At 42.4% G+C, this 27723-nt stretch overlaps 2 protein-coding genes across 2 annotated transcripts in view; one reads left to right on the forward strand and one right to left on the reverse strand.

Annotated features, from left to right (window-relative positions):
- The first annotated feature begins 5 nt into the window (after positions 1 to 5).
- crtap (cartilage associated protein) lies at positions 6 to 9384 on the forward strand. Its single transcript, XM_035430226.1, has 7 exons — positions 6 to 586; positions 1374 to 1523; positions 3420 to 3591; positions 4193 to 4321; positions 5101 to 5246; positions 6095 to 6178; positions 8901 to 9384. The coding sequence occupies exons 1-7, from the start codon at positions 137 to 139 to the stop codon at positions 8952 to 8954; spliced, it is 1185 nt and encodes a 394-aa protein (XP_035286117.1). The 5' UTR covers positions 6 to 136; the 3' UTR covers positions 8955 to 9384.
- A 4400-nt stretch (positions 9385 to 13784) lies between these two features.
- susd5 (sushi domain containing 5) overlaps positions 13785 to 27723 on the reverse strand; it is a 37996-nt gene continuing 24057 nt past the window's right edge. The window contains exons 3-5 of the mRNA XM_035428517.1: positions 27239 to 27357; positions 23976 to 24164; positions 13785 to 16853 (exon numbers count right to left, since the gene is read on the reverse strand). Of these exons, the coding sequence (XP_035284408.1) occupies positions 15172 to 16853; positions 23976 to 24164; positions 27239 to 27357 (1990 nt within the window). The 3' untranslated portion in view covers positions 13785 to 15171. The remainder of the gene's footprint in view (positions 16854 to 23975; positions 24165 to 27238; positions 27358 to 27723) is intronic.

The following is a 27723-nucleotide window of genomic DNA, read 5'->3' on the forward strand; positions in this document are numbered from 1 at the left end:
CTCAACTCACCCCGCGCGTAATCTGCGACCCTTTGGGTAAAGGCTGGGATTTGACGACGTGGTGGGGGTTACGGGCGGTACCACGTAGCGTAGAAACTCCAGCCGTTGTAGCCTATGTTACGGGTAGCTAGATAAAATGGCAACTTTATCGATAGTTCTCCTGCTTCTATTTGCGTTTTCTGCTGTTGTCCAGGCGCAGTATGAAAAGTACAGTTTCCGGAGTTTTCCAAGACAGGAGCTCATGCCCCTGGATTCCGCTTATAAATACGCACTGGATCAGTACACAAACGAGAAATGGCCAGAAACCGTGGAGTATTTAGAAGTGAGTCTACGGCTTTTTAGACTACTGAAAGACAGCGAAGCTTTCTGCAATTTGAACTGTAGCTCCGTCCGGCTGGACGACGAGCAGAAGTTTGAGGGTTTCCCCGAGTTGCACGTTTTCGGGAACATCATGAAGCGAGCCCAGTGTCTGAAAAGATGTAAGCATGGTTTACCAGCTTTCAGACAGACGATGCCCAGCCGGGAGACCATGGAGGACTTCGAGAAACGCGAGCCGTACAAATTCCTGCAGTTCGCCTACTTCAAAGTGAGTCACGCCAGAATTAGCGTTCATCATAATGTGAAAATGTCAAACGTGTATAGGCTACTTATTGGAGACATATCACACACTGAAATATGGAATTGGACCTAATGACACATTTTCTCAGTCGGGAATAATTCAATATATATTCGCAATTTTGTTTCATTATGCAAAGTGTAATTTACATTATTGTTTCCTTTTATTACATCTATTCCTGGACGAATTACATGTCTTACATCTTTAGACATGATCCAGTCCAGCTGATTAAGCAAGTGCGCACTCTGCGCAAGCGCACAGCAGCTGTGCCCCACCAACGATTTGATCTGGCAATCTTCTTGTTAATACCATAGCTCCCTAATCACTGCTTCATGCTGTACTATTAACCGAATGGCTATACATAAACATATACATAAAGTCGATATCTCGGGCGGGGGTTCTACTGTACAAAGTACGTTCATGCCACGTATGGAATGCCTCCAGCGGCCAAGGCATCACACAACTTCGAGCATGTTGCTTGACCCCGTTCTTCCCGTACACCTTTCCCGTTATGAACTAATCCGTTATGGTGTGACCCGGGGATTCCATCAATGAAATGACGCAATTAACCTTGAAATATAGTAGAATAAAAAAGTTTTATAAATAATCCAAGGCACATTAAAATAACTAAAACCAAACACAATTGATCTGTTACTTGATATTTTCCATTATACTTGTGTATATACTTGTGTATGGATGCAATGTATGGTATTTGGTTTTAGTGTTTTTTGTGACTGTTGATACTCTGTGGTCCCAGTCTGAAAACCTGGCCAAGGCAGTGTCAGCAGCTCACACCTTCCTGCTCAAGCACCCGGACGATGAGATGATGAAGAGGAACATGGCCTACTACAAGAGCCTCCCTGGGGTCGAGGAGCACCTCAAAGACCTGGAGACTAAGTCCTATGAGGTAAAGGCCCTGGGCTTCTATTACTGCTATTATTATTATTTACCACAACCTCCACTAATTAGAGGGAAGGCTATGTGGCTGTCCTGAAGTGCCAGTCTATCTGTGTGTGACTAAAATAACTAAAGAAATTAAGGTCTAATATGAGTGAAACTCCTTTCCTTTCTGACAGCGAAGAAAATAGCAGTCAGTGTGTAGCTGTTTAATTCTTTCAAAGTCCTCCTAGAGGCACGTTGGTGCAAGAGGGGGAGCCACTAACGGGCTGTGACACTAACTGCGTGTATTAAGACTTCAAATTTAACAAATTTCTATTCATTTGAAGTATTGCTTCTATCTATCTATTCAATTTATTCAATGGTAGTATCTTACCTGGATTCTCCTCTATAATCAGGATACCATGTATTGCATGTTTAATAGCGAGCTTGATAAGCCCTGCTAAACTGTAAGAAGTGAAGTGATGCCAATAGAACTGATCTTCCCAAACTCGGTCGTGTGCATTCTGCTTAGACATACTGATTTGGTTCCAAACCTAGTTGCTATTATAGCAGCAAATGTTAATTGGTATGAAACAAACACTTGGGTTTATGTGTTCTTCAAATCCACATAAAATAGAAATTAGCCTGAATATAAATAATGTGATTAATTCAAATTCATTATCAGGCTTATCAGATCCTCACATTAATGCTTCTAATTTCTTAAATTTCAGCAGGGACTAATTCCTTTAGGAGGAGGCTACACTTTTCTAATTGAATAATTGCAGTAATCACAGGTGAAACTGCAGTGAGGTCATACATGCAGCAAGTGTGGGCCCCTGGTCACTGAAAATAAAGTGCTTTTTGAAAATGCAAAGACAAAGCAAATTGAAATAAGCATTCCATTAATATCAATTTCTAGAAATGGAAGCAGTCAATCTGACACAAGAGACTCACTGGAATGAAAAACCAACATATAGAGGGAGTCTGGAAGGCTGTGTTTATTGGATTTACAGGTTTAGTGGACTGCTTGGCCAATAATCTTCTTTCACTTCTGTCAGAGCATTTTTACCTGGCTTAGATTAAAGTTTGGGACCAGTGAAATTAGAGGTATCTGGGACTTGTGGTGTTTTAAGCCCAAAATAACCTCAGAACCTCCATGGTTGTAGTACACATAATGAAAGGGTTAGGTGCTCCTCCCAGCTGCAGGCACATGGCACACCACATTAGAGAAAGCTCCTGAGACTCCTATTCAGTTAAACCACTCTGCACTCTTGTCCTGAACCTGAAGTAAGAAAGGTCTTCTTTTTGTTTGTATGTAAAGATTTCTTTTGAGTTGGTAAAACTCCAAGTTCATGACGTCATGACACAGGCAGGAAGAGAAAGCAAAAAAAACATGGTGGTTACACTGAAAAGAGGTTTAAATTTACTCACAGTGGGCAGACTGATATTTGTGTGGATCCGGCCTTTTTTAGGATGTGGGGAAATGATTACATGTTAGCATATTCTTCATAAGAGCCGTACCCACCCTGTCCATGTGAAAATGTAAAGCAAACTGGGCATGTGTTTGCAATGACTGCATATTCACATTATTCATCCATGAGGTTACTGAGTACTTTATTGGATTAATGAGCAAAATATTCCTAAGAAACAAACTAACGTGAAAAAATATATCAAGTATATTAGATGCTGTAATGAAGTATTATTTATTATACAATTTATTAAGGAGAGCCTTTGATTTAATAACATTCATTATTTTTCCTGCCTGGAAGTGTGAAAGCAGAGTTTTTTTATCGCAAAAGAAAAAAGTTGAACAGTGCTTGGCGGGTGCTTCATTCCATTATTTGATTGTTGGATAGTATGTAATGTTCAATCGGCGTGTTCCAAATGCACATACCCGTCTCATGTAGCCGTGTCCTTTTCACAGATGCTGTTCATCAGAGCCGTACGAGCCTACAACGGGGACAACTACCGCACCTCCATCTCTGATATGGAGCTGGCCCTCAGGGACTTCTTCAAGGTGTACGACGAGTGTCTGGCTGCAGCGGAAGGGTCCAGGGAGATCCGAGACTTTCAGGATTTCTACCCCTCAGTAGCAGGTGGGCAGGAGATTGTGCTGTTTAAATTTACAGAAGCATTTTAAAAATAACAATAGTGCTTTTCAGGCCACAGGTTCAAAGTGTTTTACAATAATGGAATAATACACAACAAAACAATAGATTTATAAAGAAAGGCAGAGAACAATAAAAGCAAGTCAGTCATGCTCAGCCAAACAGACTTGTATTCTTTGTCCATACTGAAGCTACTTAGGTTGAATGCCTCACGCGATGGTTCTCTCTAAAGAGTCTTGGCCAGGAATACAATCTGGAATGTTCTGGTTAGAAGCTCAGCTCTGCACTAAAATGTAGTGATGGAACTTCCAGCAGGGGGTGCTCAATTGTCTTGGAAGTGCCATTACTCAGTGGGTGAAATGGCTGAATGAAAAAAAGAATTCTGGTGTTTTCTGAATATTTAATTGGATATTACATAAAATAATTTATTCTAAGCTGCCTTTGATAGGAGCATAGGTTTAACACGTGAGTAAAGCAATGTGGTGCTCTATGAATTTGTAAATGGCTTAATGAACATCTATTTCAAAGGGTCAGTTTTAATGTATGCTGTCATTGGGGTGGTCTTTTTTTTTCGTTTTATGTTTTCCAGACCATTACAGAGAAGTCCTGGACCGTAAGGTCAAGTGTGAGAGCGAGCTGACCCCAGTCGTCGGGGGCTTCGTTGTGGAAAAATTTGTGGCGACAATGTACCACTATCTCCAGTTTGCTTTTTACAAATGTAAGTACAGGACATGCTGTTATTGTTTTTGGTTTATGAGCCATATATTCAATTGACCTGAGGTCACAGTATCAAGAAAGGCATTGATTGTGCAGTTTTGCATTAAATTGACCGCAGTACAGCTATCCCATACTATATTATCTTGAGCTTTCCTCCAGCAAAGTAGTTTAAGTTGAAGCACATAGAATTATGCTGGGAGGCATTAAGGCACACTTAATTGAATTTCAGACCAAAGCCCAGTTCTGAGTTTCAGACTGAAGCCCAGCTCTTTTCTTGCTTATTTGAATATCTTACCTGAATAATGAATATGTTCCCACGAGTTAGCAAGCAGTGATCCTAGCTGTCGGTCAATGGAACAGCAAAGCTGTCTTCATTAATAAACTGTACGGCCCCCTTTGACAAAAGAAGATAATCCCTTCTGCTGATAGCTGTTTTCTGTTATATTTGCTGTACTTGGTGACATGTTTTCTGAGACATGCAAGAAGCGTTTGGTTCTCTTCTCATCTCATGGGGTCACACAATTGCATGGGGTAAAAATTCCAAAAAGGGGACCAGGGGGAAATAGCACTCGGCACATCCTGTTTACAAGGCCGAACTGTCCCTGCAGAACCTCAGTCTTTATCGAGCCCAGAACAGAATTTTTAGTCTGTCTTCTGAACCCCACCCTCCTGCCCTTTGGAAAAAATGTACCACACCTCTCAGGTTTGGAGCACCTCAGGAAGGTGGATACTGTGATGAAATTTGTCCTCATTTTATTTCTTTTGTCCTTGGCGGTTCAGTGAACGACATTAAGAACGCAGTGCCGTGTGTGGCCAGCTACCTGCTGTTTGACCCCGACGACGAGGTCATGAAGAACAACATGGTTTATTACCAGTACCACAAGGACAAGTGGGACCTGACAGAGGAAGACTTCCTCCCCAGAGCGGTCAGTTTTCTATTCCTCCTCTTCTTTAAAAATGTCAGGACAGTTTTTTTATGTGGCTGAGAATTATCCCAGTTTTGTCGCCTGGATTGCGTTACTTTAATGTTCTGTTGCCGTTTTATATCAACCAATTTGGATTCAAGAATTATTATTATGATGATGATTTTTTTATGACAACAATGACTGTTATTATTATTATTATTGTTATTATTATTTAAACAAGTATACAGTCCCCCCCTGCCATTTGCAGCGCTGGTTATTGCTTTTGTTGCTATGCGATCGCAGTTGATGGGATGTCCATGTCTCGTCATCCACCAGCAAGCCCCACTGGTCAGGCATCCAGTCTGTCTGCATTAGCTACACATGAAGTGTCCTCCTACTCCTAGTATCTATGAAACTGTAACTATTGGACTGTGAAGTTAAAAGTAGTACTGGCTTGACAGCATGTGTTTCAGGAAGAGCATGTAATTATTTGCACTCTCCCAAAATAACTGGAGATGCTGCAATAATACAAGAGTACTCAAAATCCAGCTCAAAATCCAGCACAAAATCCACCCACAAAACAACTAAGTTATGTCATTTTTTAGAAGCGAAGCAACTCATGGCTTGTAACTCATTCACTTTTCAGACTCCACAAGGGGGAGCTATTATCATTCAAGTAGCTGAATGGTGCTTCACATTATTGGAACTGTGTGTCCTTGTTTTCATATTGTCCAAGATATGGTGACTGTTTATCATATGTTTTTTGTGAACATGTATTTGTGAGCATGTGCTTGTGGCGGGTACGTGGTTTTTAGTTATGTTGGCCAAGCGAAGCTGACAGATCTTGTGGTGTGACATTGTCTCGACAGGAAGCCATACGGTACTTCAATCAGACCAGGCTGCAGCTGGATATGGCAGAATTCTCCAGACAGCATCTACAAAGTGATGACGAGGTGGGCTTGTGACATCATTGCAAACCCTTATGGGTTTCAGATGGCTGTACTTCCTCAGAGTACCATTTGTTTATCCCTGCCAGCACCATTTTCTGGCAGTGAGAGATATGTCTCTGTGCTGTGGTATGACCCTAAAATAGTCCCAGGTTCATGGACTAGTGCATTGCATTGTGTCTGCATGCATTATCTCGGATGTGCGTTCTGAGGACCGTGGAAAGATGCATTGCCAGAGCTAACCACCGGGGGTCAGGTTGGTACTGTGATCAATTCTGAGGCACTCAAGAAAGTTTTTCCAAGTAGCTTCTATTCTTGCATGGTAAATATTTTGTTTTTGTTCAAGGTATTTTCGGAATTGAAGCATTTCTCTGATTTGTATGATGTTTTTGCTTAAAAACTTGGGCACACACAAGAAATTAAGTATTGGCAATTATTAGCTACAATAAGTATCCACAGAAATGAGAATATTAGTGCTCATCATAATCTGGTGGGATGTAAGAAAATGTAATTATGAAACAAATTTAAAATGAATTGCTGCCACCCCCCCCCCCATTCCATTCTGTTTATTTTAGCTTCTATCAGCAAAATAATAATTGCATCTCTCAGTAATATCTGTGAGTGTCTTCAGAATATGTGGACTTAAGGACTTTTCCACCTCAGGTAGATAAAAGTGGCCATTGTGTTCAGAAAGCCTAGTGTACCATTTAGACTGCTATTTTGGCAGAATATCTTCTACATGGTTTCCACTGTGTTCTGTAGTACATTGTAAAATTGAACAACAAAGGGTTTGGATGTTTAAGAATACAAATATACCGGACCAACTGCTCTCCCAGCCTATATTTGGATGTGATATGAATGGTTTTTCCCCGACTAGTGTACGCTAGTTTGTGCCTATTCGGTATGCACTTATTGTGCGTTGCTTTGTATAAAAGTGTCTGCCAAATAAATGTAATGTAATGCTCATCTTAGACAAGCAGTGTTAAATACTGTTCTGAGGTGGGGCAGTGTTAGTCACTGTTAAAACAACTGTGTAGTGCATGGCTGGTACTAAGGAGAATAATTCCAACACAAGTGTCAGTGCATCCGCATGTATTACACTGGGAACAAAGGATCGTGGAACAGTTGTGTTACGGACCTGGCTTTTGAACCAGGGGAGACGATCAGAGGAGGCCCTGAGGAGGCCATACTGTAGTGTCAGCTGGGTGGGCAGCCCGCAGGATTTCCTCAGTCGCATCATGCTGGCATGACTCCTGTTTGATTGGGCAGCTGCAGTCTGCCTGCATCAGCTACGGCATAAATCTACTCCGCCCCTGTCATATCCAGCTGGGTGACTGCGGAGCAAAAAAACATTGCAGCTGGTGGAAATGGAGGAGTGTGAGGTGTGCGGCAGTGTAGCGTAGTGGGTAAGGAACTGGGCTTGTAACCGAAAGGTCATAGGCTCAATTCCTGGGTAGGAGACTGCCGTTGTACCCTTGAGCAAGCTACTTAACCTGCACTGCCTCTGTATACATCCAGCTGTAGTATAAATGGATGCAATGTAAGGCATTCTGGATAAGAGTGTCTGCTAAATGCCTGTAATGTACTGTAATGTGTGCATGCGCTTGTTTCCACCCCTGCTGGATTGGTGGAGGACGCTGCATCGCTGAGGAGGGCCTACAAATAAGTTTGGGCTTTTAAAATGTGGAAAGTGCAGGGGAATAAAAGAGCGGAATCTGACTTTAATAGCCGGTGAAACAGTCGGTTCAGCACTTTTTTTCAGATGGCAATTTCAGCGCAATAAAGGAAAACTTTATCAACCAACTGATTTGTTGGAAGTTAACACGATATTCAGCTCTACATTTAATTAAGGGAATTTCACTTGATCACAAATAAACACTGAAATGGGTGGGGCTTAAAGCATATAAATTGTCTTCCGAAGAAAAACAAAGGAGTGTGAAATGGGTGTGTGATCATATGGAAACTATGTGCCAGGCTGTGGGAGGAGACCACTGTACCAGGCCCACATTCTCATGTTCCTAAGTTAGGGAGGGGTGCAGTGGCACCTCCATATTAATCAGAGCTCTGCCCGGCCCCAACAGACCCACCCTGTGCAGTCCTGTTCCTTTCAGTCCTGCTAAGCTACTGTACTGATGGGTCTTACAAATTGTTTGTGTACTAATACATTCAAGATTTGTGTACTGAATGCTGTTAAATATCAAAGATGAGCACAAAAATGATATGATCAAGTGGAAATTAAGTCAGACCAGAGTCTTGTGTAATTTAAATTCAGTGGATACACTATGGTTATAAATAGAGTCTCTATTCCCAAAGTAGGCCTACTACAGTCCTACCCGATCATGGATCTAAAAATGTAGACAGAAATTTCAACAGGAATAGATTTTACTAGCATTGTACAAAACTGCTATTCTTGGCAAAACAGGCTAAATTTACATTTGTGCCCTTTGTCTTAAGGCTGCTCCATACTTTCCGCGTTCCGCGTCCGCGGTTAGGGTGACGTGAACTGATTCCCAGTGAAATCTGCCCACGTTTGAGCCGTGATTTCTCTGAAATTCTCATTCTTACCCAGGGAAGTCCTTGGGTCCAATTTTTCTTATATGATATGGTAATAATAATACACTCCACTCATGAATCTGATTTGATTAGGGGAGGCTGTAGAGATAGCTGGTCAGTCTTTATGTCCTGCACACCATATATTTAATCTTTATTTTATCTTTTCTCATTTCAGGGGGAGGTGCTGGAGTTTCTTGATGAGTTGCTGGAAGCTGATGAAAAAAAGTAGCTCACCTTTATGTCCCAAAACATTTATAAAGAAAGGAAACTACAACAAAACTGACAAAACACTTCAACAGACTTCCATTATGCAATTATGAGTGCCATCTGCTTGTGGGATGTATTTATTTGTATGGGGGTCTTGCATTTTTATTGTATTATATTTTTGTACAAGTCCTTTTCATTTTGAGCCTTCTGTTTTAGAGCACATGCACTCACTACCCTCTACACTGGATCACGTGATTGTCATCTTCATCCTCTGTTTCGCTCACACAAAACACTTGCTGTGTGTGAATCTCTCACCACTCAGTCTCTGTGTATTTACAATTTAGTTATGGCTCGGCTGTATTTTTCAGGTGTCATGGCTCAGAGCCAAAGTCGAATTAACAAAAGATGTCATATTGTTTTCTTTAAACAATAAAATCGTATGTGGATCCCAACTGTTGGCGTAACAGATGCGTGGCTTGAATTGTAGAATTTGTGTTTGGCAAGTAGAATTGGATCATAACCTGTCATCCTTCCTGCGTGGGCGAATTATTATAATGATAAATCGGCATTGCAGCCATAAAATGTTGCATGCGCTTCTTTTCACATCGTGGTTATTTGTTGGATGTTTTTTCACAGCTTAGATTATTTAGAGCTCGTGGAAGGACAATGCAAAACTGGAGAGATAATTTATTCGACTTCACGATTCAGGGAAGTGCAATGGAGCAATGAGAGGTTTCAAGCCAGGTTTAAAGACGTGCATAGGCTATGTAAAAGATATAACTGGAATGAATGCCAATCTTGTAAGATTGTGCAGAGACCACTGAAAGCCATTTAGTATCGTTATGTCAGTTTAAACTGTTATTACGTTTTTGTAAAACGAAAGCATGTCAGAGGGTGGTATTTTAAAGCCGACGGTCGTAATACGTAGTAAAAGTATTACCCAGTTAGCAAGGAATCTTTGCCAAACTTTATCGATGGTTCGCCCCAATCGAACTATGATTTAATACGAAAACCTAAATCGGATATCGATGCAATTAGTGGAATTGTGGATTTCCGGAATGAATCATGTACAATGTAACAGCCTTTTTCGCCTTTCTGTCTCTCGTTTTTTGTGACGGGAGCTGTGTCCTGAATTGTATTTGTTCAAATGGGAAAATCACATGTGGATAATACCTTGTGGTCTATCTACACGGTCAGTGTTTAAGTTTATGCAAGGTTTGTGAAGGTACTGACTGGGACCACGGAGGGTCGCTGGTTTCAAAGGTGAAATGGAGTCGTCAGGGCCATTAAATCATATCTAAAGAAAGGGAAATAAACGAATTCTTATGGGGAGGGGGATGGGTGCAATAAAGGTCTAACTAAGGGCGTAATAAGCTTTGGCGCAGTATGAAAAGAGGTAATGCCTGTCTGTTGAAGATAGTAGGTTTAAGCAGTTATGACCTATTCATCAATTGTATGTGTCCCTGGCATTAAATGAGAGCCTCTTGGTCCAGACAAAAAGCCTTGCACCACCATACACATTTTCTATCATATCAGCTGAAAAAATATTACATCTGAAAAGGCTTAATTGCACAGATTTGTACACTCATTAAAATAGATTTATGAGGGAACTGGCTCTTTGCTGCAGCGGTGTCATCTGTGGTACTGGTTAGGACTCCTGACAAATGTACAAATAGACTATTTTTAGCTTGAATAGAAGTTAGCCATTTTCATAGAATCGTAAACCGTGCTGACGGTGTTTATTTTGCTTGGTTTGGAATTGTAGCCTGGCTGAGGTATTGTTTAAAGCACCTCTGGGTGGGGGTTTTCCATTCTTGTATTATGTCTGTCAAACAGGCGAGACATGCACAAGGCCCAGACTGGGCGGACGTATAAAAAGGGTGAAATAAAGGCTTCATGGAGTGAAACCTCTAAAAGAGTAAAATGGCCTCAAATCATTTTATGAAACTTGATCCACTGGGCTGGCGGAGGGGTGCGGGGCCAGAAAAAACATTTACCCATTTAATAATGTTTGAACATCGAGTCTCGATGCAGTTTGTCACAGAGCAATGAGAAATACCCAAAACTTATCCTTCTGTGCAGCTGCCTGGGGCCTTGGGCCTCTGCCACCCGGCACACTGTTGTGTCTTTTCAAGGTGTGTGCGCATGTGTGTGCGTATGTGTGTGATGTGTGGGGGGTCAGTAACCCACCCAACCCCAACCTCCATCAGCACCCCAGCAGGGGAAAAGGGACTGCTTGACCTAGGTCACAGACATCAGAGCAAAGGCAGGGGTCGAAGGTGTGTGAGGTCACTGTAAATTCCCACTGTTTGCAATGTGGATCAGAGGTCAACCCAGGAATTCTGGGATAAGAGTGCTATGACTGTGAGCACAATATTCTCTCCTGTAGAAAGCCGTCCTTTTGTGTAGGTGTACGTACTGTAGTTAAGTAACGTGTTGTTGGAATGGCTTTGAGTGAAGAATCCCTATTGGAAGTGTGTGCGTGAGGCTGGATGCGTTGTTTTTGTGGATTACTGCAAGTCTGGCAATAATTGTTCGCTCACAAGCGTCAGTTCAGAGCATGCGTCAGCTATGCACAATTATCAGGTATCACTGATGTAATGCAAGGAATCAGTGCAGCTGAACAGTGCATTGCCTGCTCTAAACTGGTGTGCGAGAACAAGCAATTTAAGTCCTCTACTTTTTCATACTTTTTATACACATAATTAATGAGTTTTATCGCCAAGGTGAGGTCCTGGGTGGAGTCAGGCAGTACAGACACATTTCCATCACTGGTTGAATGTTTTTACCTGAACGGTAGTAAAAATCACAAGGCAATACTGAATTTTAAAAAATTCCCATAATATCCGGAACTGGTATGTATTAATCAGAAAAGAGGAAACCTACTCCAAAGTATATACAGTGTTCCAGGGATAAATTTGGATGCTATGCTCCAAGGAATCACGAATAAGGCTGAAAAGGTCTTCTTTTCGGGTTCTGGCTCCAGGTCTGTCCCGGCCGGTGCTGCCAGGGGGCTCAAACCCAGGGAGTAGTCCCCATGCCTGCCCATTGGCTCAACCTGGTCCTCTAAATTAGGAGGATGGATGTGGTGCTAGCAACCCACCCTGTGAAAGCAAGGTTACAGAAACTGTAAATGAAGTTAATAATACTTACAAAACAAAACCCTTCAGTCCATGGAAGGGTGATGGATGGTCAGTAACTGTAGGCCAATGTATGTCACAATGTAAAGTTTGTCCTCACTGCAGCATATGTTGCTTTAAGCCCTGTTGTATTAATCCCAAAACCCACAAGGAAAAAAAAGCATTTCCTTCACAACTGGCAGATGACAGCATCCTAAATTTCTCAGACACAGCAAACATAGGAAATTGCAGATGAACTGACAAGCGAATCAGTCCGTGCAACATTCCGCTACAGATCCAAGGCATTTACATGTAGAAGTTTACCTAGGTAGTTTCCTTTCAAATGGACATGGACCACACCATTGGGGGCCCCTCTGACATTGCCCTTTTCGATGTCACAGACATGCCTAAAAGGAGCTAGAAATAAACAAGGACTGTCTGATGCTGCATACTAATCCTTTCAAATACTGTATCAGGGAATACTTCTGCACAAATATTTTGACTTGTTGAAACCCCCAGTCTAAACTGTGCCACTGCACTGAGATTAATCACGTAGAAAGTTTCAATCGGATGCCTTTAGCCTGACAGCAATATCTGTGTAGCACACACACCAAATGGCAGGTAGCTAGTTTTGTGCTAGGCCTTGTGCAAAGCCTCTTAAATCAGCTTTGTGCCATAAACCACCCCACAGTCCAGAATCAAATTCTGACCATCGCAATGCCAGCTGTGAGAAGACAAAAATGTGGAAGAAATACAGATAGGGAATAAAAAAGCTTCTTAAAAAAAAGCACCCGAAGTCAGCTTTGCCACGGTAACGCAACACAGAACAAATGCATACAATGTACCTGACTGAATCAGTAAGTTGACACCATATTCTCTGTAGCAGAGAAGATCCATCTAGTTTTTATTATAAATGATGTAGCTCAGCAATGGACAGGCCTACCCCCATGTCAGAGAGGGACGCACCCCTTTAGCTCCACGCTGTTGCTTAGCACGATGATTCAGCACAGACCCAAATTCCCCTTACAGAAACACAGTTGCCCCTGGGTACGGATTTTTGGGTACAAATGAAGATGTGCTTCCAACCCTAAAGGAGTGAAAACCCTGACCCAGGAGTCGACTGCCACATTTGCAATGACTCCTTGAACCCTGAACTCAGAGTAAAGACGGGGATAGTGTGTCTGATGTACGACAGTCATAGTTCCCTTACATGTTCCTTTTTATCATTCAAAGAAAAGTATTTTTCATCTTATTTACATCAAAACATTTATTATTTTCCTTTAATAAAACTTTTATGCTTTTCTATGCTCTTGCAGATGATCGTCTTTAAAATGTGCATTCCATCCTAAGCATACAAGACCATGAGAGTCTGGAGGACTGAAGAAAACAGGCCCACAACATACATTCCTTAAGCAAAAAAACAGTTTGTACTTTCAACTTGTTCATTGGTTTATAAGGCGGCAGCAACAAGACAAATACACTTTTATCAATCTATGCAAAGCCACTCATTAGTTTAAAAATATTTATACACTGTGTCTCTTTCTGATATATGTGACTGTTGGGCAGTTTTTTTTCAGATGTTTTGAAAATTGCATTAATTCAGCATATTCAGAGATTCAGAGATATTCTGGCCCACTGAATGAACTACAATAATTGATGACACTTGATGGACTCACTGAATCTCTTGGGGGTCAGTTCGACATAAGCAAAAAATGACAACAAACAGTGGAGAAAAGTGTCTTAAAGGATATGTTTGTTTTTCTTATCTGTTTTTATTTAATAACTGAAATAAAAATGAATAAGTGTCTCCTGAAATACCGCCAATGCTTTTATGGTTTTAAGTATCATTAGGTTTTTTTCTTCGTGATTACAATGAACAGACCCTTCTTCATGAAAAAACAGCAATTGAAATGCCCATTCAAGATGATATTCAAGTTACAGTTGGAACTCACACATTTGTGTAGAAATGTGTACATTTTTACACTTCTTCATCTTCACTTGTTTTCTGCCCATTTTACTTTCCCTCTTTTTACTTTTTTACTTAAGTACCTGGGAGCCTATGCTTTGTGCCGGTTCAGTTCAGGCTCAAATCACTAAGGTATTTATTTGAAACGCAGTCTCCTGTGTAGCCCAGAGACCTGTGCCTGCCCATGTCTCACTCGCCTGCGACCACCAGTTCTCCGCACGTAGGCGAGATCGTCCCTCCAGCCCTGGCGCTGATTCCAGCTGAGTCTGCTTCTCATAAATCAAACTTAATTCATCACGCTAGCGGCATCTTCGCCAAACAAAAACAATCTAATTTGAACAATGTAAAGAAAGAGTCTGCTCTCCTACTGCCTGAACATATGCATTACATTCACATATTCATATTTCCTATGAAAGCTACAGTGGAGAGGCGTCAAGATTACTGCAAACGAAACTAGTTACGTGTATGCGTTAGTTGTATTGTCATATGATGTGCTCTCACACTGAAAAAATATCAGTTTTGTCTCAGACAAATGGATTATGGGATAGGTTGTGTGGGTTTTGAAATTGGATCCTGAAAAATAGACTGCTGGTAACTGATTTCCAAAGGTTAATGGAACCCTGTCCAACAAGAAATACATTTATAAAAAACATTTTCATGCTGTGGAATCAAAATGAGTTTACCAAGGTCCCTGCCCTCCATAGGAAGTATTGTGCTTGTACTGAAAGGCTACCCTGCTCAGATTCTGTTTCACAGTAGTGTGGATTATCAGTTGCTGTGCTAGCCCAGTGTTTCATACTTAATTGATTTTGTGTTTGGATGGGCATAAAAACCTTGGCAACACAATTTTGTGACAACAATGATCGTCAAAATAACACACAATGACAAAAAAGAACAATAAACAAAACAAATAAAACATCACAAGGAAACAGCAACACAAAGTCAATTAGTGTCACAAATGAACAAAAAAACAAACAAATTCTCTGTACCACAAAGTTCTCTGTCTCTAAAGAAAAGAGTCAAATGTATGGTTTCCTCTAGAGCTGATATTCCTTTGGTGTTTGCCCCCCACCATACCCCCAAAAACAAACACGCAGACAAGCTAAGCAACACACATGGTGTTGGACGATCCCTAAAAGTCACAGCTGAAGAAGTTAAACCTTCTGCTGCATCTCCATCTGCTGGGGATGTCTAATCTGACCCTTCCCGTTCATCTTGTAGACAGAGCTTTTCTGCTGCCTCTTCTTGTAGCACCACACGGCCAATGCGGTGGCCATTATCAAGGCGCAGATGGCCACGATGATTATGGCAATGACAGGCCCCCTGCCCACCCCCGAGGGGCACGCGTCCCCGAGGCAGGGCTCGCCGGTGGGCAGGAGTTTCGCTCCGGTCCCTTCCTGAGTCAGGTTGCTCTCCATGCGCTCGTCGTGCAGGCTGGTTCCAGGGAACTCGTCAGGCGACTCAGTAGCGCTCTCCTGATGATCTTGATATGGGACGGTAACGTCCTCCTGATCTGTGGGGCCCGGCAGGTGGTCCAGGAAGGGGTAGAGGCTCGCAGTGGTTTCCCAGGGAGCTGTGGGGGCCACAGCAGCATCTCGATCCAGGATGGCAAAATCGGGGGCAACGGCACCGTCGGTGGCAGTGGTGGTGGCTTCAGTCTGTTCCACTGCAGAAGGAGCAGTGGTCAGCTCTGGCTCCACATCCTCCGCACTGCTGCTGACGTTCTCTGGAGGGGAGGTGGGTGTTAAGGCCGCGGGTTTGTGCTTGATGCCGTAGTCCACCGGGCGGGTCGGGGAGGCCACAATCTGCGTGACGTCGTCAGACGGAACAGAACTAGAGGCGTCGGGTTGGCTTATTTCCACGTGGTTGGGGCTATCTGTCACCGGGTCAACCTCCTCCTCCTCCTCATCCTCCTGTTCTTCCTCCCCAGCCCCTGTGGAGCCAATCTTCTCCCCCTCGTCTCCATCCTCCTCAGCCTCCTGGGTGATGGGGTACCCGTCCAACCAGGATTCATCGCTGGTGGTTATGGTCTCCCCTGCTTCCCCCCTGGTTCCGTTTTGTGGCTGTCCGGTGGGAAGGCCAACGTCAAAGTCATCCAGTTCCTGGGGGACGGTCACACCTCCCGTGTCGCTTTCCGAAGGCTTCAGCCCAATGTGATTGTCACCCTCAGCAGGGACGCTGTCTGTTTCCGCAGCGGCCGGTTCATCTGTGTCTTCAGGTGCCTCCTCTTCATGGAAGGTATCAGAAGGGAACCAGAAGAGGTGCTTCTGGCTGAGCAGGGACACTGGAGCGTCAGTGACCGTGGTGGGCTGCTGATCCCCCCTGTCTGTTGAATCCTCCACCTCCTCGACCTCATCCTCCACCATGTCTCTGTTCCCCTCCACTCCTCCCTCCTGCTGGGCCTCATTTTCGGTCATGGACACCTCCTCAGGCCTGTCACCCAGCTCCTGTTCTACACCCTCCTGCCCAATCCCCTCATGGGTCACATCCTGCTGCTGCTCACCCTCATGGTCCAGGCCTTCTACGGCCACGCTCTTCTGTTCAACACCTTCGTAGTCTAGGTCTTTGTCAGGCTCACTTTCTTGGACCACCCCATAGTCTGCTGCTTCATGATCTGCACGGTCCTGCTCCATGCCTTCATAGTCGAGATCTTCATGAGCCACGCCCTCCTGTTCCACGCCCCTATGCACAGCATGCTCCAGCTCCACTCCATCATGTGCGCCATTGCTGAAATGGGCCCCCTCGGGGTCTCCCTCCTCATCCTCCTCCGGGTCCTTGAAGACATGGGTCTCATCAGGAAACTTGTCCTCATAATCGATGTGGGCCTCTGTTTCATCTATTAAAAAAAGAGTTTGCTGTTAAATTCATTCAATGTATGCATAGCATTATTAAGAATATGAACTGCAGCCCTTATAAAAAAAACTTAACATATTCTGAAATGCTCAAAAACACAAAAACTAAGGGTGGCATTTAAAATAAAGTGACGTGAAAAAGTATTTGCCCCTTTCCTGATTTACTTATTATTGCATATTTGGCACGCTAAATGGTTTCAAATCTTTAGACAAAATGTAATATCAGGCAAAGGGAGACTGAGTAAACACAAAACATTTTTTAAATAATTAATTATTAATGTTAAATTATACATTAATTTAAAACCAAGTTATTGACATATATATATATAATATATATATAACTATTAATACATGATTAATTGTAATCATATTTTCCTCCATTTTTCATAAAGGAGAAAAGAATGTATGTATTATAAATCCTCATACACAAACATTCTTTTCAGTAGGATACTCTCCTCAAGGGCTGCAAATAAAGTTTTTCCAACCGACATCGAAAAGGTTCAACTGAGTTCCAAAAAAATGGAACAATGGAAAAATGCTTCAGAATGCACTGTGTGCTTTCAGGTTTAATATGGAAAATGGTGCTTAGCGTATGGCAGTGGCGTGTAATGGTAATGCTCATCATTAATTTAGTTTTGTTTGCTAGCCGGCATCTTGTAAAGAATCACCTCATGTGTCATAGTCACTTGTAGCATGTCTGCCAGTGGCCTACAAAAAAAAGAAAGAGATGGAAAGAGGGCGCTGTTGCCGACCCATAACAGTGGCAATATACACACCCCACAGTAAGACAACTGGCTACAGCCTCTATTCAGGAATATCCAGCATGTTAAGGGGAAATTCCTTCACTGCAGAAGACAGTGTCTGAACCAGATTAATGCACTGCTGTCCTTCACGCCCACGGCTGTCTGTCTGCACCCTGGCAAACATGCGCTCGCACTCCCCACAGCATATGCCTAGGTCCTCGCGCTCGAAATTCACTTTTATTTATTTTCCCAAGGAGGAGTCCAGTTAATTTATAAACAAGACGTTGAACAAGAATGTCTATTAGGATCATGAAAAACTGGCATTATACATAGACTGTTTAGCATTGCTCAGGTTTAGCTTAAATACCCCATTAATGGGTAGTTGTTCAACAATATAATATAAGCTATTCCACAGCAGCAGTATGCAGTTTATCCCAACCGCAGAGGACAACTCAGGTCAAGCTGTGGCTTGCCTTTATTCAGTAAGCACCTAAAAAGCTACATTTTGCTGTGTTGGGATGCGCATGATGGAAGAATGAGACCCACAGCAGGGCAGAAGCCTGAAAAACAGAGAGCAAGCAAGCTGAATGCATGGTAAATCTGGGTAGTTTGGCCATCAATTACTGGAACCTCAATGCAGGCCTTGTCAGGCGGTTCCCGGACAGGGGGGGTTGGGGGGAGGGGGGGCAGTTCCCTTCCCAGTCGTGCTCAAAGCGAGGTGCGCCTGCTTTTTTCCTCCTCTGAACCCTCAGAAGTCCAACACGGCATTTACACACACAAGCCGAGCCCAGCGTTGGCATTTGGCACGGAGGTGTCATGGCAGCCGTTCGCAGCCAAGGCGATTAAGACTTTTGCCTTCCTCAGAGGACGTGACTATTATTCCGCAAGCATCACCACTTCTGAATCTGCTGAACACAGATGGGAGCCATCAGTGAAGTTGGCTTGCAATCGAATCCTGCTGTTTTAATCATGAAAGCATACAGCTATTATGCTATATCAACAAATTATTATTATAATGATGCAAGCCATTTAAAACACCCCTAGATAAGAGCATTTGCTAATTCAAAGATAAACATTTGTTGCAGTAGGTTCTCTGTTGCTTACTCACTGTCATTTTGTTGACTGTGTGTGTATATGTATGTGTGTGTGTGGGGGGGGGAATGTAGTGGTGGTTCATTCAAACTTGTTATTTTAGGTAGAAAGGTTCTGCTACAAAAAAGCAACTCAGGGTAGTCTATTGCTGTAATTGTCTGCTATTCATTTGTTTCATCTCCATGTTCGGTTGGAGCATCTCGAGAGCATCTTGTTCAGAGCCACTGTAAAGCACTGCTGTAGCAATGATGGGAGCGCTATATCTTCCTGGATAAAACCAGCAACATGTTCCTTAGACATTGGAAATGGCTCTTCTCCAAGCCCAGCCCATGAGCCAAGTTGTATCATGAGTCGCCCCTTCACTCAGCAACAATGCCTAAGAAATCTGGAGTAGGCAAGCTTTGAACATTGCAAGTAGTGTTTCACTGCACATCTTGCGTTCAATGTAATGAAATATGGATGTTGTCACACCTACACACACACACACACACACACACACACTGTAAGGTGATGAATACGATATGAAAATTAGATTTTTAAATGAAAATGACCTTTTAAATGGTTAAGAGACAGACTTGTGGTGTGCAAGGAGACTGGCCTTCTTAACTTGTGAATGGAAACCTTTGTTTCCCAAGAACCCGAGAACTTGTCTTCAAGTTTTGAGTTTCACGTTTCTCATTCATCTGAACTCGGTGTTCCTCTTTAAGTTCTCCCATCGAACCGAAGGGCTTGTGCTATAGGACGACCGCACCAGGCTGGTCTGGTCAGAACACAGCAGCCTTTCACAGGCTGAGAAACAGCAGGAAATGGTAAGAGCACTGGAGTGGTTTTCCTGTTGGCCCAAAGCTCACACTGCACAGGCCTGCTCACCTCATAGCTGTGACCTCATTCCTGAATAAATTACACTATTTCATCACGTAAATCACTTTTCAGGTGCATTTGGTGGATCAGCGACTAAATACAAAGACCTCACTCAGCTGAATGTTCATGATTTCCTTTCCTGTGAATACGGTAAAGCTGTAGTCTCACTGATTCTGTGTGTTGTGAAGTTTAACACATACCTAAAATGGTAAAAGTCTCACTGACTACGTTTACATGCACACTAATTTTCCACTATTATTCAGAATATGACAATATTCCGAATTTGATACGGGTCAACAAAAGCCCACATTTCTGGTCAGAAGGGGAAACACACCTACTTTTATACATTATGAAAGACTTGGATATCAACAGGTTTTTGGATATGCGCAAATATCGCAATGCCGACCTTTTCAAGAAGGTGGTTGAATGAATGAAAGGTGGAGGCTGTGTTCGCATAGCTTGAAGAACACAGTTTTGCAAAACTTGCAGAAGGTTGACAACGAGGGTACACCACGGGAGCAACATGACTGCAGTTTGAAAAGGAGGGAAATTCCTCCATAGGGCGTAGCCGTAGGACGTACATCATTACGTTAATCGGAGTACGCACAGCTGCATGTAAACGGGAATATTAGTGGAATATTCATTTTCATTAGCCATGTAAACAGCTTAGTAGGAATATTGTCTTTTTCGGAATAAGTGCAAAAACCGGAATATTTTGTGCATGTAAACGTAGTCACTGAGTGTGGTTAGATCCTAAAAGGCACACCACCATTAATTTCTGTTGTTCTTGATGTTCATAACCACTGAGGGAAATAAATTATTTGGGATAATGAAACAGTTTTGGATAGAGGTCATTCACCTGGAGAATTCATTATGAAAAAAACGTGCAGATTTTTTTTGTAAAAGTAGGCATGAGATTAAAGAGGCCAATTCACAGCATTTTGTGTAATCTAATGTTTTAAAAAACAAACTTCAATAAACCACAGAATCTATGATGGGGATTTCTGTGGCCAGTACTGTAATAAAGATTCATTAAATAGAGCTAATCATGCAGTAGAGCCTTGCACCTTGGATGGATGCAAAGCCTAAATCAACACTCTGAGGTTCTGATCCAGGAGTACAGATCACCTCCACCCTGTGGCCATCCAGGTGTGTGTGTTTAGCACGAAACACCAATTAACCTCCACAGGGGAATTTACTAAAGTATACGCTGCAGAACAGAAGAACCTTAGAGATGTGTGGACTCTGTGAGAGCTGAAGAGTGGCCCTTGAAGCGCCATGAAATTTCAGAATCTGAAATGGAACTAAATGAATGCTTAGGTCTTTCCCTGGTAAATCGAATCTACCTTTTAAGAAACATAACCATACCGCATCTACGATCACGGCCAGTCCAAATGTGAGAAACCAGTTGCAATGAGAATCAGGTATTATGAATGTGGCATCTGAATGTGACTGTTGTTTACCATACAATTATCATAAAATTATCAACACATGACTAACTTTGCAATTTGCCTGATTTTAACTTAACAATACGTTAAACTGCAACATGTACATTTAAAAAATGAGCTATAAAAGGATTCTTTTTAGACTTGGTGCATCCAACAAAGAATTTACTTTGGGTGTTACATTCTCATTTATGCCATTTAAGTAGTACAGAAGAGCTGTAATCAGGCTAGCACAAACTGGAAAACAAAATAAACTTTTCCATTACATTACCATTGACTGTCAAGACCATGCTTGCAGTCCAAGCTTCAACCCCCCACCCCACCCCCAGTAAAGTTTATGCTACTCCTCACTAAATGTAATCCTTTGCTTGTGAGGATAGCAGACTTCTTCCTCCCTTTAATGTTTATAAAGGATTTAAGCTTGCCAACTCTGCCCACAATTCACTTGCAGGCCAGTGTGTGTATTACTATCTGGCCGAGCCAACAAAGGTCAGTACGATAACAAACATGATATATAAGCAGCCAGAGTCCAAATTGAGTAAGCCAGGCTGATTCCTGCTCTACAATGGGAAAAGACCCAGTCAGGTTCCAGATGAACCAAGGGGAAAATTTTACAGCCCAAAGTTTACTCTTCAGTGGTTCAGGACAAAAGAACCATGATTCTCATTTCAGCCTCATTTTGGTTTCATGTTTGTCTGATACGTTTCTCCTAAAATTCACGAGGAGAAATAAGACTAGACAAAGAAGAGACATAAGATGATGAGCAAAAGGAGTCATATTTGAGATCTAAGATTGAGACAAACAAGAGATCTCTTATCTCAGTTAAGTCTACATTCTTCTCCTTTGGGAATAAAATGGAGCAATACTAGAGCTACTATGGACCAAAATGGCAGTCTCAAATGATTGTAGTCTCCCCTCCACTGACCTTGGGCATTGGGTTTTTTGACCAGGGGGAGCACCCCCTACTGGCCCAACAACACCACTTCCAGCAGCAACTTAGTATTCCCTGAAGGTCCCCCCATCCATATAGTAACAAAGCCCATACTTGCTTAGTAATTCAGCTGGAACAGGGTACATGGTGATATGTCTGTCAGCAAGGGGTCATTTAACATTTCCTATATGTAGCTTGTGTGTATTTGTACATCAATGGCTATCCCACAGAACAACTGTTGAGGAAAAATGCACACCTGCGGCAAGTATTTAACTACCATTGCAAGTTTGTCTTGTTATTGTGGTCCAATGTGCCAATCCAGTCCTCTGTGCCAATCCATTGAAAACATGCTGTTGGCTAATTACAAAAGAAACTTTATTAGCACTGAAGAACAAAAAGCATTTTCTCAAAAGAGTTTAAACAAAATAAAGTAAGCACAAAATGTAAGCTATACCTTGTATGTAATTCATTTGTGGGTGGATGAATAGATACATGAATGACTGGGGTAGGATGGGGTGTCTGAAGCAGCAGTAAAAGTACAAAAAATTAAAGTATATCTTATAGAGTATGAGATGTCAAATTTGGTATATGTCCATATGTGCTTTGAAAATAAACACACAAAATATGTTTAAAGTATGTACAGAGGAACAAATATGGAAAAGGTTGAATTAATATTAAAAGTGTACAGTCTTAAAATTAAGGTGGACACTAGTCATCAGACCAAATAATTGCTGTGACAGTGATTGAGTGCAGCATCAAAACAGTTAAGATATAATCTGAGAGAAATCTGAAAATATTACAGAACATCTGTGATGAGAATTCACAAGAGCTGTCTTTGATTAGTCTGATCAGTATGATCAGTATGAGATGCATGAATTGGCGTAGACTGAGATTTACATCAGAGTGTATTTAGATCTCTTGTGAAATAGGAATAAAATATGCAACATACCAGGTTTATCCATTAAAGGCTGGGATGAGAACTGATTGAGCTCTGTGATTACTCATCCTGAGATCAGTATGTGTTGTATGAGTTGAGAAAAATTTAGAATTATAGCAGTGTGTTGAGATCTCCTTTGCAACTCAGAAGGGGACTGAACTGAGATGTTGTGGGTTTTTTGCTCAAGAGAAAAAAAAAGAGAAACGACACATAAGCCATGGTCTCATTTTGGGTTCACACTGATTTCAATGGAGACAGTTCACAACCTGCCCTCCTTCTGGTGCTTTTCTACAGTGTGACTGGTCACATATCCTGCTCTCTCACCCCGCATCCCTCATTAGTGTTTACTGTCCTCAGGAGGGATGGAAGTGATGATTTTGCCTAGCCATCCCAGACCAGACCTTGGAAAGCCTACTCAGAACATACTAGACTATATCTGTCACCAATAATAAGGTGCTGTTCAAAATGTCCACAGAGAGTTAAAATAACAAAACAGATAATACTTCACAATTCTGGTGACATTTTGTAGAGCTGCCTATTGTTTATCTGGAACCAGGCTGGATCATTATTCGTTTTTCCCACTGTAGAGCTTTTGCAAGACTGACAGATCATACCCCTTTCCCACCGTTGAGCTTGAAGCAGGCCGGCTTATTATACCCCATTCCCACTGTAGTGCTGTACCAAGGCTGGCAGATTATACCCCTTTCCCACCGTTGAGCTGTACCAAGGCTGGCAGATTATACCCCTTTCCCACCGTTGAGCTGTAGTAAGGCCAGCTCCGTACACCCCATTCCCACTGTAGAGCTCCAGCAGGGCTGGCTCATTATAACCCTGACACTGTAGAGCTTGAACCAGGCTGGATCATTATACTGCTTTCCCACTGTAGAGCTGTAGTAAGGCTGTTTCATTATACCCCTTTCCCACTGTAGAGGTATAGCAAGGGTGTTTCATTATACCCCTTTCCCACTGTAGAGGTATCCGTTGGCCTACTTGGTTCTGGGTGGTTTTCCATTACTGTTTTTGTCCGCCACCATCCAAAACTGCCACACCAATCTACACCAAGCTTCCTCCCTCTTGCCCCATCCCCCAAGTCTGACCTTTGATGCAGAGCTGGACCAGGCCGTACCACACCCCACAGCTGTCGCACAGCAGGCTGAAGGCAGTGCGGCCATTGGGCATGACGTAGCCTGGAATGCAGGTGTACAGAAGCTCATCCCCCATCTCGAACCCGGTGTGCCCCTGAAGGGTGGTGTGCGGGAAGGAGGGCGGGTCTCCACATGGATCATCTATGCCAATAAAAAAGTTTTAAAAATCATGTCATTTTCCTGTTGTGCACCATTTACTTACTTTGTTGTTATTATTTCTTGTACTATCCTGTTCAAATAGAGAAAATGTGAAAGGACTACGTTTTCCACAGGAACCACTGAATGACCAATTGGCTGCAATCGGTCCACCAGAAGTTCAAGAAAAACCACATTTGAAAATACACCATATTTAACATGCCTGCGCTTTTTTATGCCTTCTATGTTAATACGGAACATTTCAAGCAAAATCAAATTCCATAAAGCAACCGAGCTCTCCAAGTCCAGATAGAGAAGTTAATATTTTAAATGGTGGTTAAACTTGTTCAGAGCAGTTACTATGACAGAAACAAAGGGACTTTCTGACAGAAATGTTGCCGCACTTACTATTAGGGTGGCATGTCGGGAAATTAAATCTCATTTGTTTTTTTAGTAGCTATGGCTAATTTCCAGTCATCGTCTCGGAAGGCAGCCAGTGGAGGATTTTTGGGGTGGGGGCTGGGGTGGGGGTGGGGGTGTGGTCTCCTTTGCCAGTGTGCTGAAAACAGCGAGACTGTCTGCTTCTCAGAGGCTTAGCACACCAGGCCACATATAAGCACAATAAGCCAGCATGTTTGTTGGCAATCAGCAAATGAAACAATATCATTGAAAGAAGTTTTGCAAAACACAAAATTTATTGACAGAAAAAAAATGCTGGTCAAAAACTTGTCAAATCAATTAATTTTGATCAGTTCCCCCAGTTGGAGGAATCGGCAATGAAAGAGCAACGGGTGCACTCCCACACATACTTTTAAAAAAAGATTCAAATATAAATGGCAGCAGATTTACTTTTTTTAAACAAACAGGAAAATTACCAAAGCAAACACTCATCTGAGCCAGGATTATCCCATCCTCGATTTACTCAATAAACAGTGCAGAAACACAGCACCACTTAAAGGGCCAAGCTGACACAGTGTTTGCTTTGGACCTCGCTGAACTTCCCGCAAGCAGTTTGATAAATGCTGCAGATGACTCTAGACCTGAGGGCATTAAAACATGAGATTAATTCCCTTCGCCATGTCTGGGACCAATGCAACTTGTTTGCTGGATAGATCCTATGGGAAAAAAACATGGGTGAGATCTGCCTGATGAAATGTTTCATTATATGAACATCTGTATGGAATGGGCTGGCACTGTTTTGAGATTCAGATAATTCTTTCAGCAGTGAGCTGGAAGCAGAGAAGGTGGAAAAGTTAAGTCGTTAGTGAATCTTAATAATTACTCTTGACCTGTCTGCCCTTCTTTATCCTCATAAACAAGCATTTAATTAGGTACAACAGGTATAGCTAATTATCAACAAATTCAATTTTGTCTTTGCGTCATAAACTATTATGCAGAATTTTATGCCCACAGATAATCTGAATGTTAATTTCTTATGCACAGATTTGGTATTATGCTCTTTTTTTCTGAAAATGAACTTTTATCATTTATGATCCTAGAGAAGGAATGCTATAGTGTGGGACACAGTTAAGAGATATGTTTGTACAGTAATAACTGGCACACTTGTTAGCAACATAAATGAAAATAGCTTGAGACCAATCATCAGTTTAAGATGATGGTGAGCTATGGTTATCACTCATAAACACAGCCCTGAACCGACAATAACTCCCATCTTTCGGTTGACACCTTAAAAAACTTCTCACCCCTGATTTAACTTTTGTCCCTTATTTTTATTTTGTTTTCTCAATAATGCCTAACTGTATTTGTAACTCCCTCACACTGCTGTAGTGTCCACAGTCTACTAGTTAATTGGCTCTGCTAGGAAAACCTTCTGATTGGTGAGCACAGCAGCCCAGACCATTCTGCAGTTTATGAAGCCTCCTTATCCCATCGCTAAAGCAGGAAGTGAGCAACTTCCTGGACACAGGATGGTGAATCATGTCTTCAGAATGACAGCTTTTGAATTGTAACAGGAATGGGCCCCTTTATTAAGAAACATATATATGTACTCACTCCATGTATAGTGATGTAGCCTCCTCACTGTGTGCACAGCCATTTGAGGCCCCACCTACTTTGATGCCTTACATAACAATGGTTCCTATGTCAAAAAGGTGGTGGTTAACACCATGCAGACAGGAGTAGCATCAACATCTCAGAAAACTTGCTTGAGGACCCAGGGCTAAGGAGTTTTTGTCACTAGTGGGTTCAAATGGATCTGAGCCCAATTCTGATATCCTGAGTGTAGGGAGGGGGATGACTAGAATGATAGCCTGTTCTATAGTTTTTTAAAGTTTTTTTTTAAGAAAGCCACAGGCCATTTTTGCGTAGCTTCCCACCTAGCAGTCCCAGTTAAGCAAACTCTGAAATCAAGTTTGCTTGATATTAATCATACAGATAAAAGCACCGTCAATAAAAAAAAATATGTGCCACAAAGTTACACGGCCCGAAAAAGCCACAACTTTCCGAGAAACACCGGAAGGGAAACAGCCAGACGGGCACGGCCTGGACGACTGAATATTTGTTTACCGCTGCTTCCTGCCAGCCGACAGCTTTTAAAAGCAGGCCTTTGAAAGCCAGCTGCTCAATGACCACACCAATTTAACAAATTAAACACTGTCATCAAGGTGTGGGACACTGTTCCATTCAGCCATTCATCTAGATTATATAACAATTAGGCATTCCAGTAAATGCCTCTGGGGGTTGACAGACATTACAGTTATTACTGATGATGAATATGTCCCCAGTGCCCACTCACACCCTTTTCCAGTGTCCTTCAGTTTTGCCTGTGTGTAAATTATAGGCAGTGTAGCATAATGGTTAGGGAACAGGGCTTGTAAATTAGAGGTTGTGGTTTTGATTCCCAGGTAGGCCACAGCTGTTGTACCCTTAAGCAAGGTACATGAAGTGGCATCAGTAGATATCCAACTGGATCCGAAGTAAAATGAATGCTGTATAGGTTGCTCTAGTTAAGGGTTTACCATCACTAGTGCGTACACAATCTAAATTTGTTACCAGTACAGGTTACATCTGGGAGTTGTCTAGCCCTTGTGGACACAGGAGCAGCAAGCAGAATTACTGACCTTTGTCTTTGATGCAGAACACGTCCAGGTGGCGGCTGACAGCAGTGGCGTTCTCAACGATCACATCCATCACTTTCATGCCCTTCTGACCACCTCCCACATTGGTGCATACTATAGTCCTGTGAAGGAAGGCACACTGCATCACACACTGCATTGCATACTGCACCACACACTGCATCACTCACTGCATCACACACTGCATCAGTCATGCATCACACACTCCATCACACACTGCATCAGTTATGCATCACTCACTGCTTCACACACTGCATCAGTCATGCATCACACATTGCATCACTCACTGCATCACTTACTGCACCACACACTGCATCACTCACTGCATCACACACTGCATCAGTCATGCATCACACACTGCATCGCACACTGCACCACACACTGCACCACACACTGAATCACTCACTGCATCACACACTGCACCAGTCACTGCATCACACACTGCACCAGTCACTGCATCATATACTGCA

This window comes from Anguilla anguilla, chromosome 8, assembly GCF_013347855.1.
Source record: "Anguilla anguilla isolate fAngAng1 chromosome 8, fAngAng1.pri, whole genome shotgun sequence".
NCBI lineage: Eukaryota > Metazoa > Chordata > Actinopteri > Anguilliformes > Anguillidae > Anguilla > Anguilla anguilla.

What these genes read in the sequence shown, in the direction of transcription:
- crtap (XM_035430226.1), top strand. Translation starts at nt 137, where the DNA reads ATGGCAACTTTATCGATAGTTCTCCTGCTTCTATTTGCGTTTTCTGCT. An exon ending in TTTCTACCCCTCAGTAGCAG is followed by an intron (nt 3,592 to 4,192) that starts GTGGGCAGGAGA and finishes TATGTTTTCCAG; the next exon opens with ACCATTACAGAGAAGTCCTG. An exon ending in ATCTACAAAGTGATGACGAG is followed by an intron (nt 6,179 to 8,900) that starts GTGGGCTTGTGA and finishes TTCTCATTTCAG; the next exon opens with GGGGAGGTGCTGGAGTTTCT.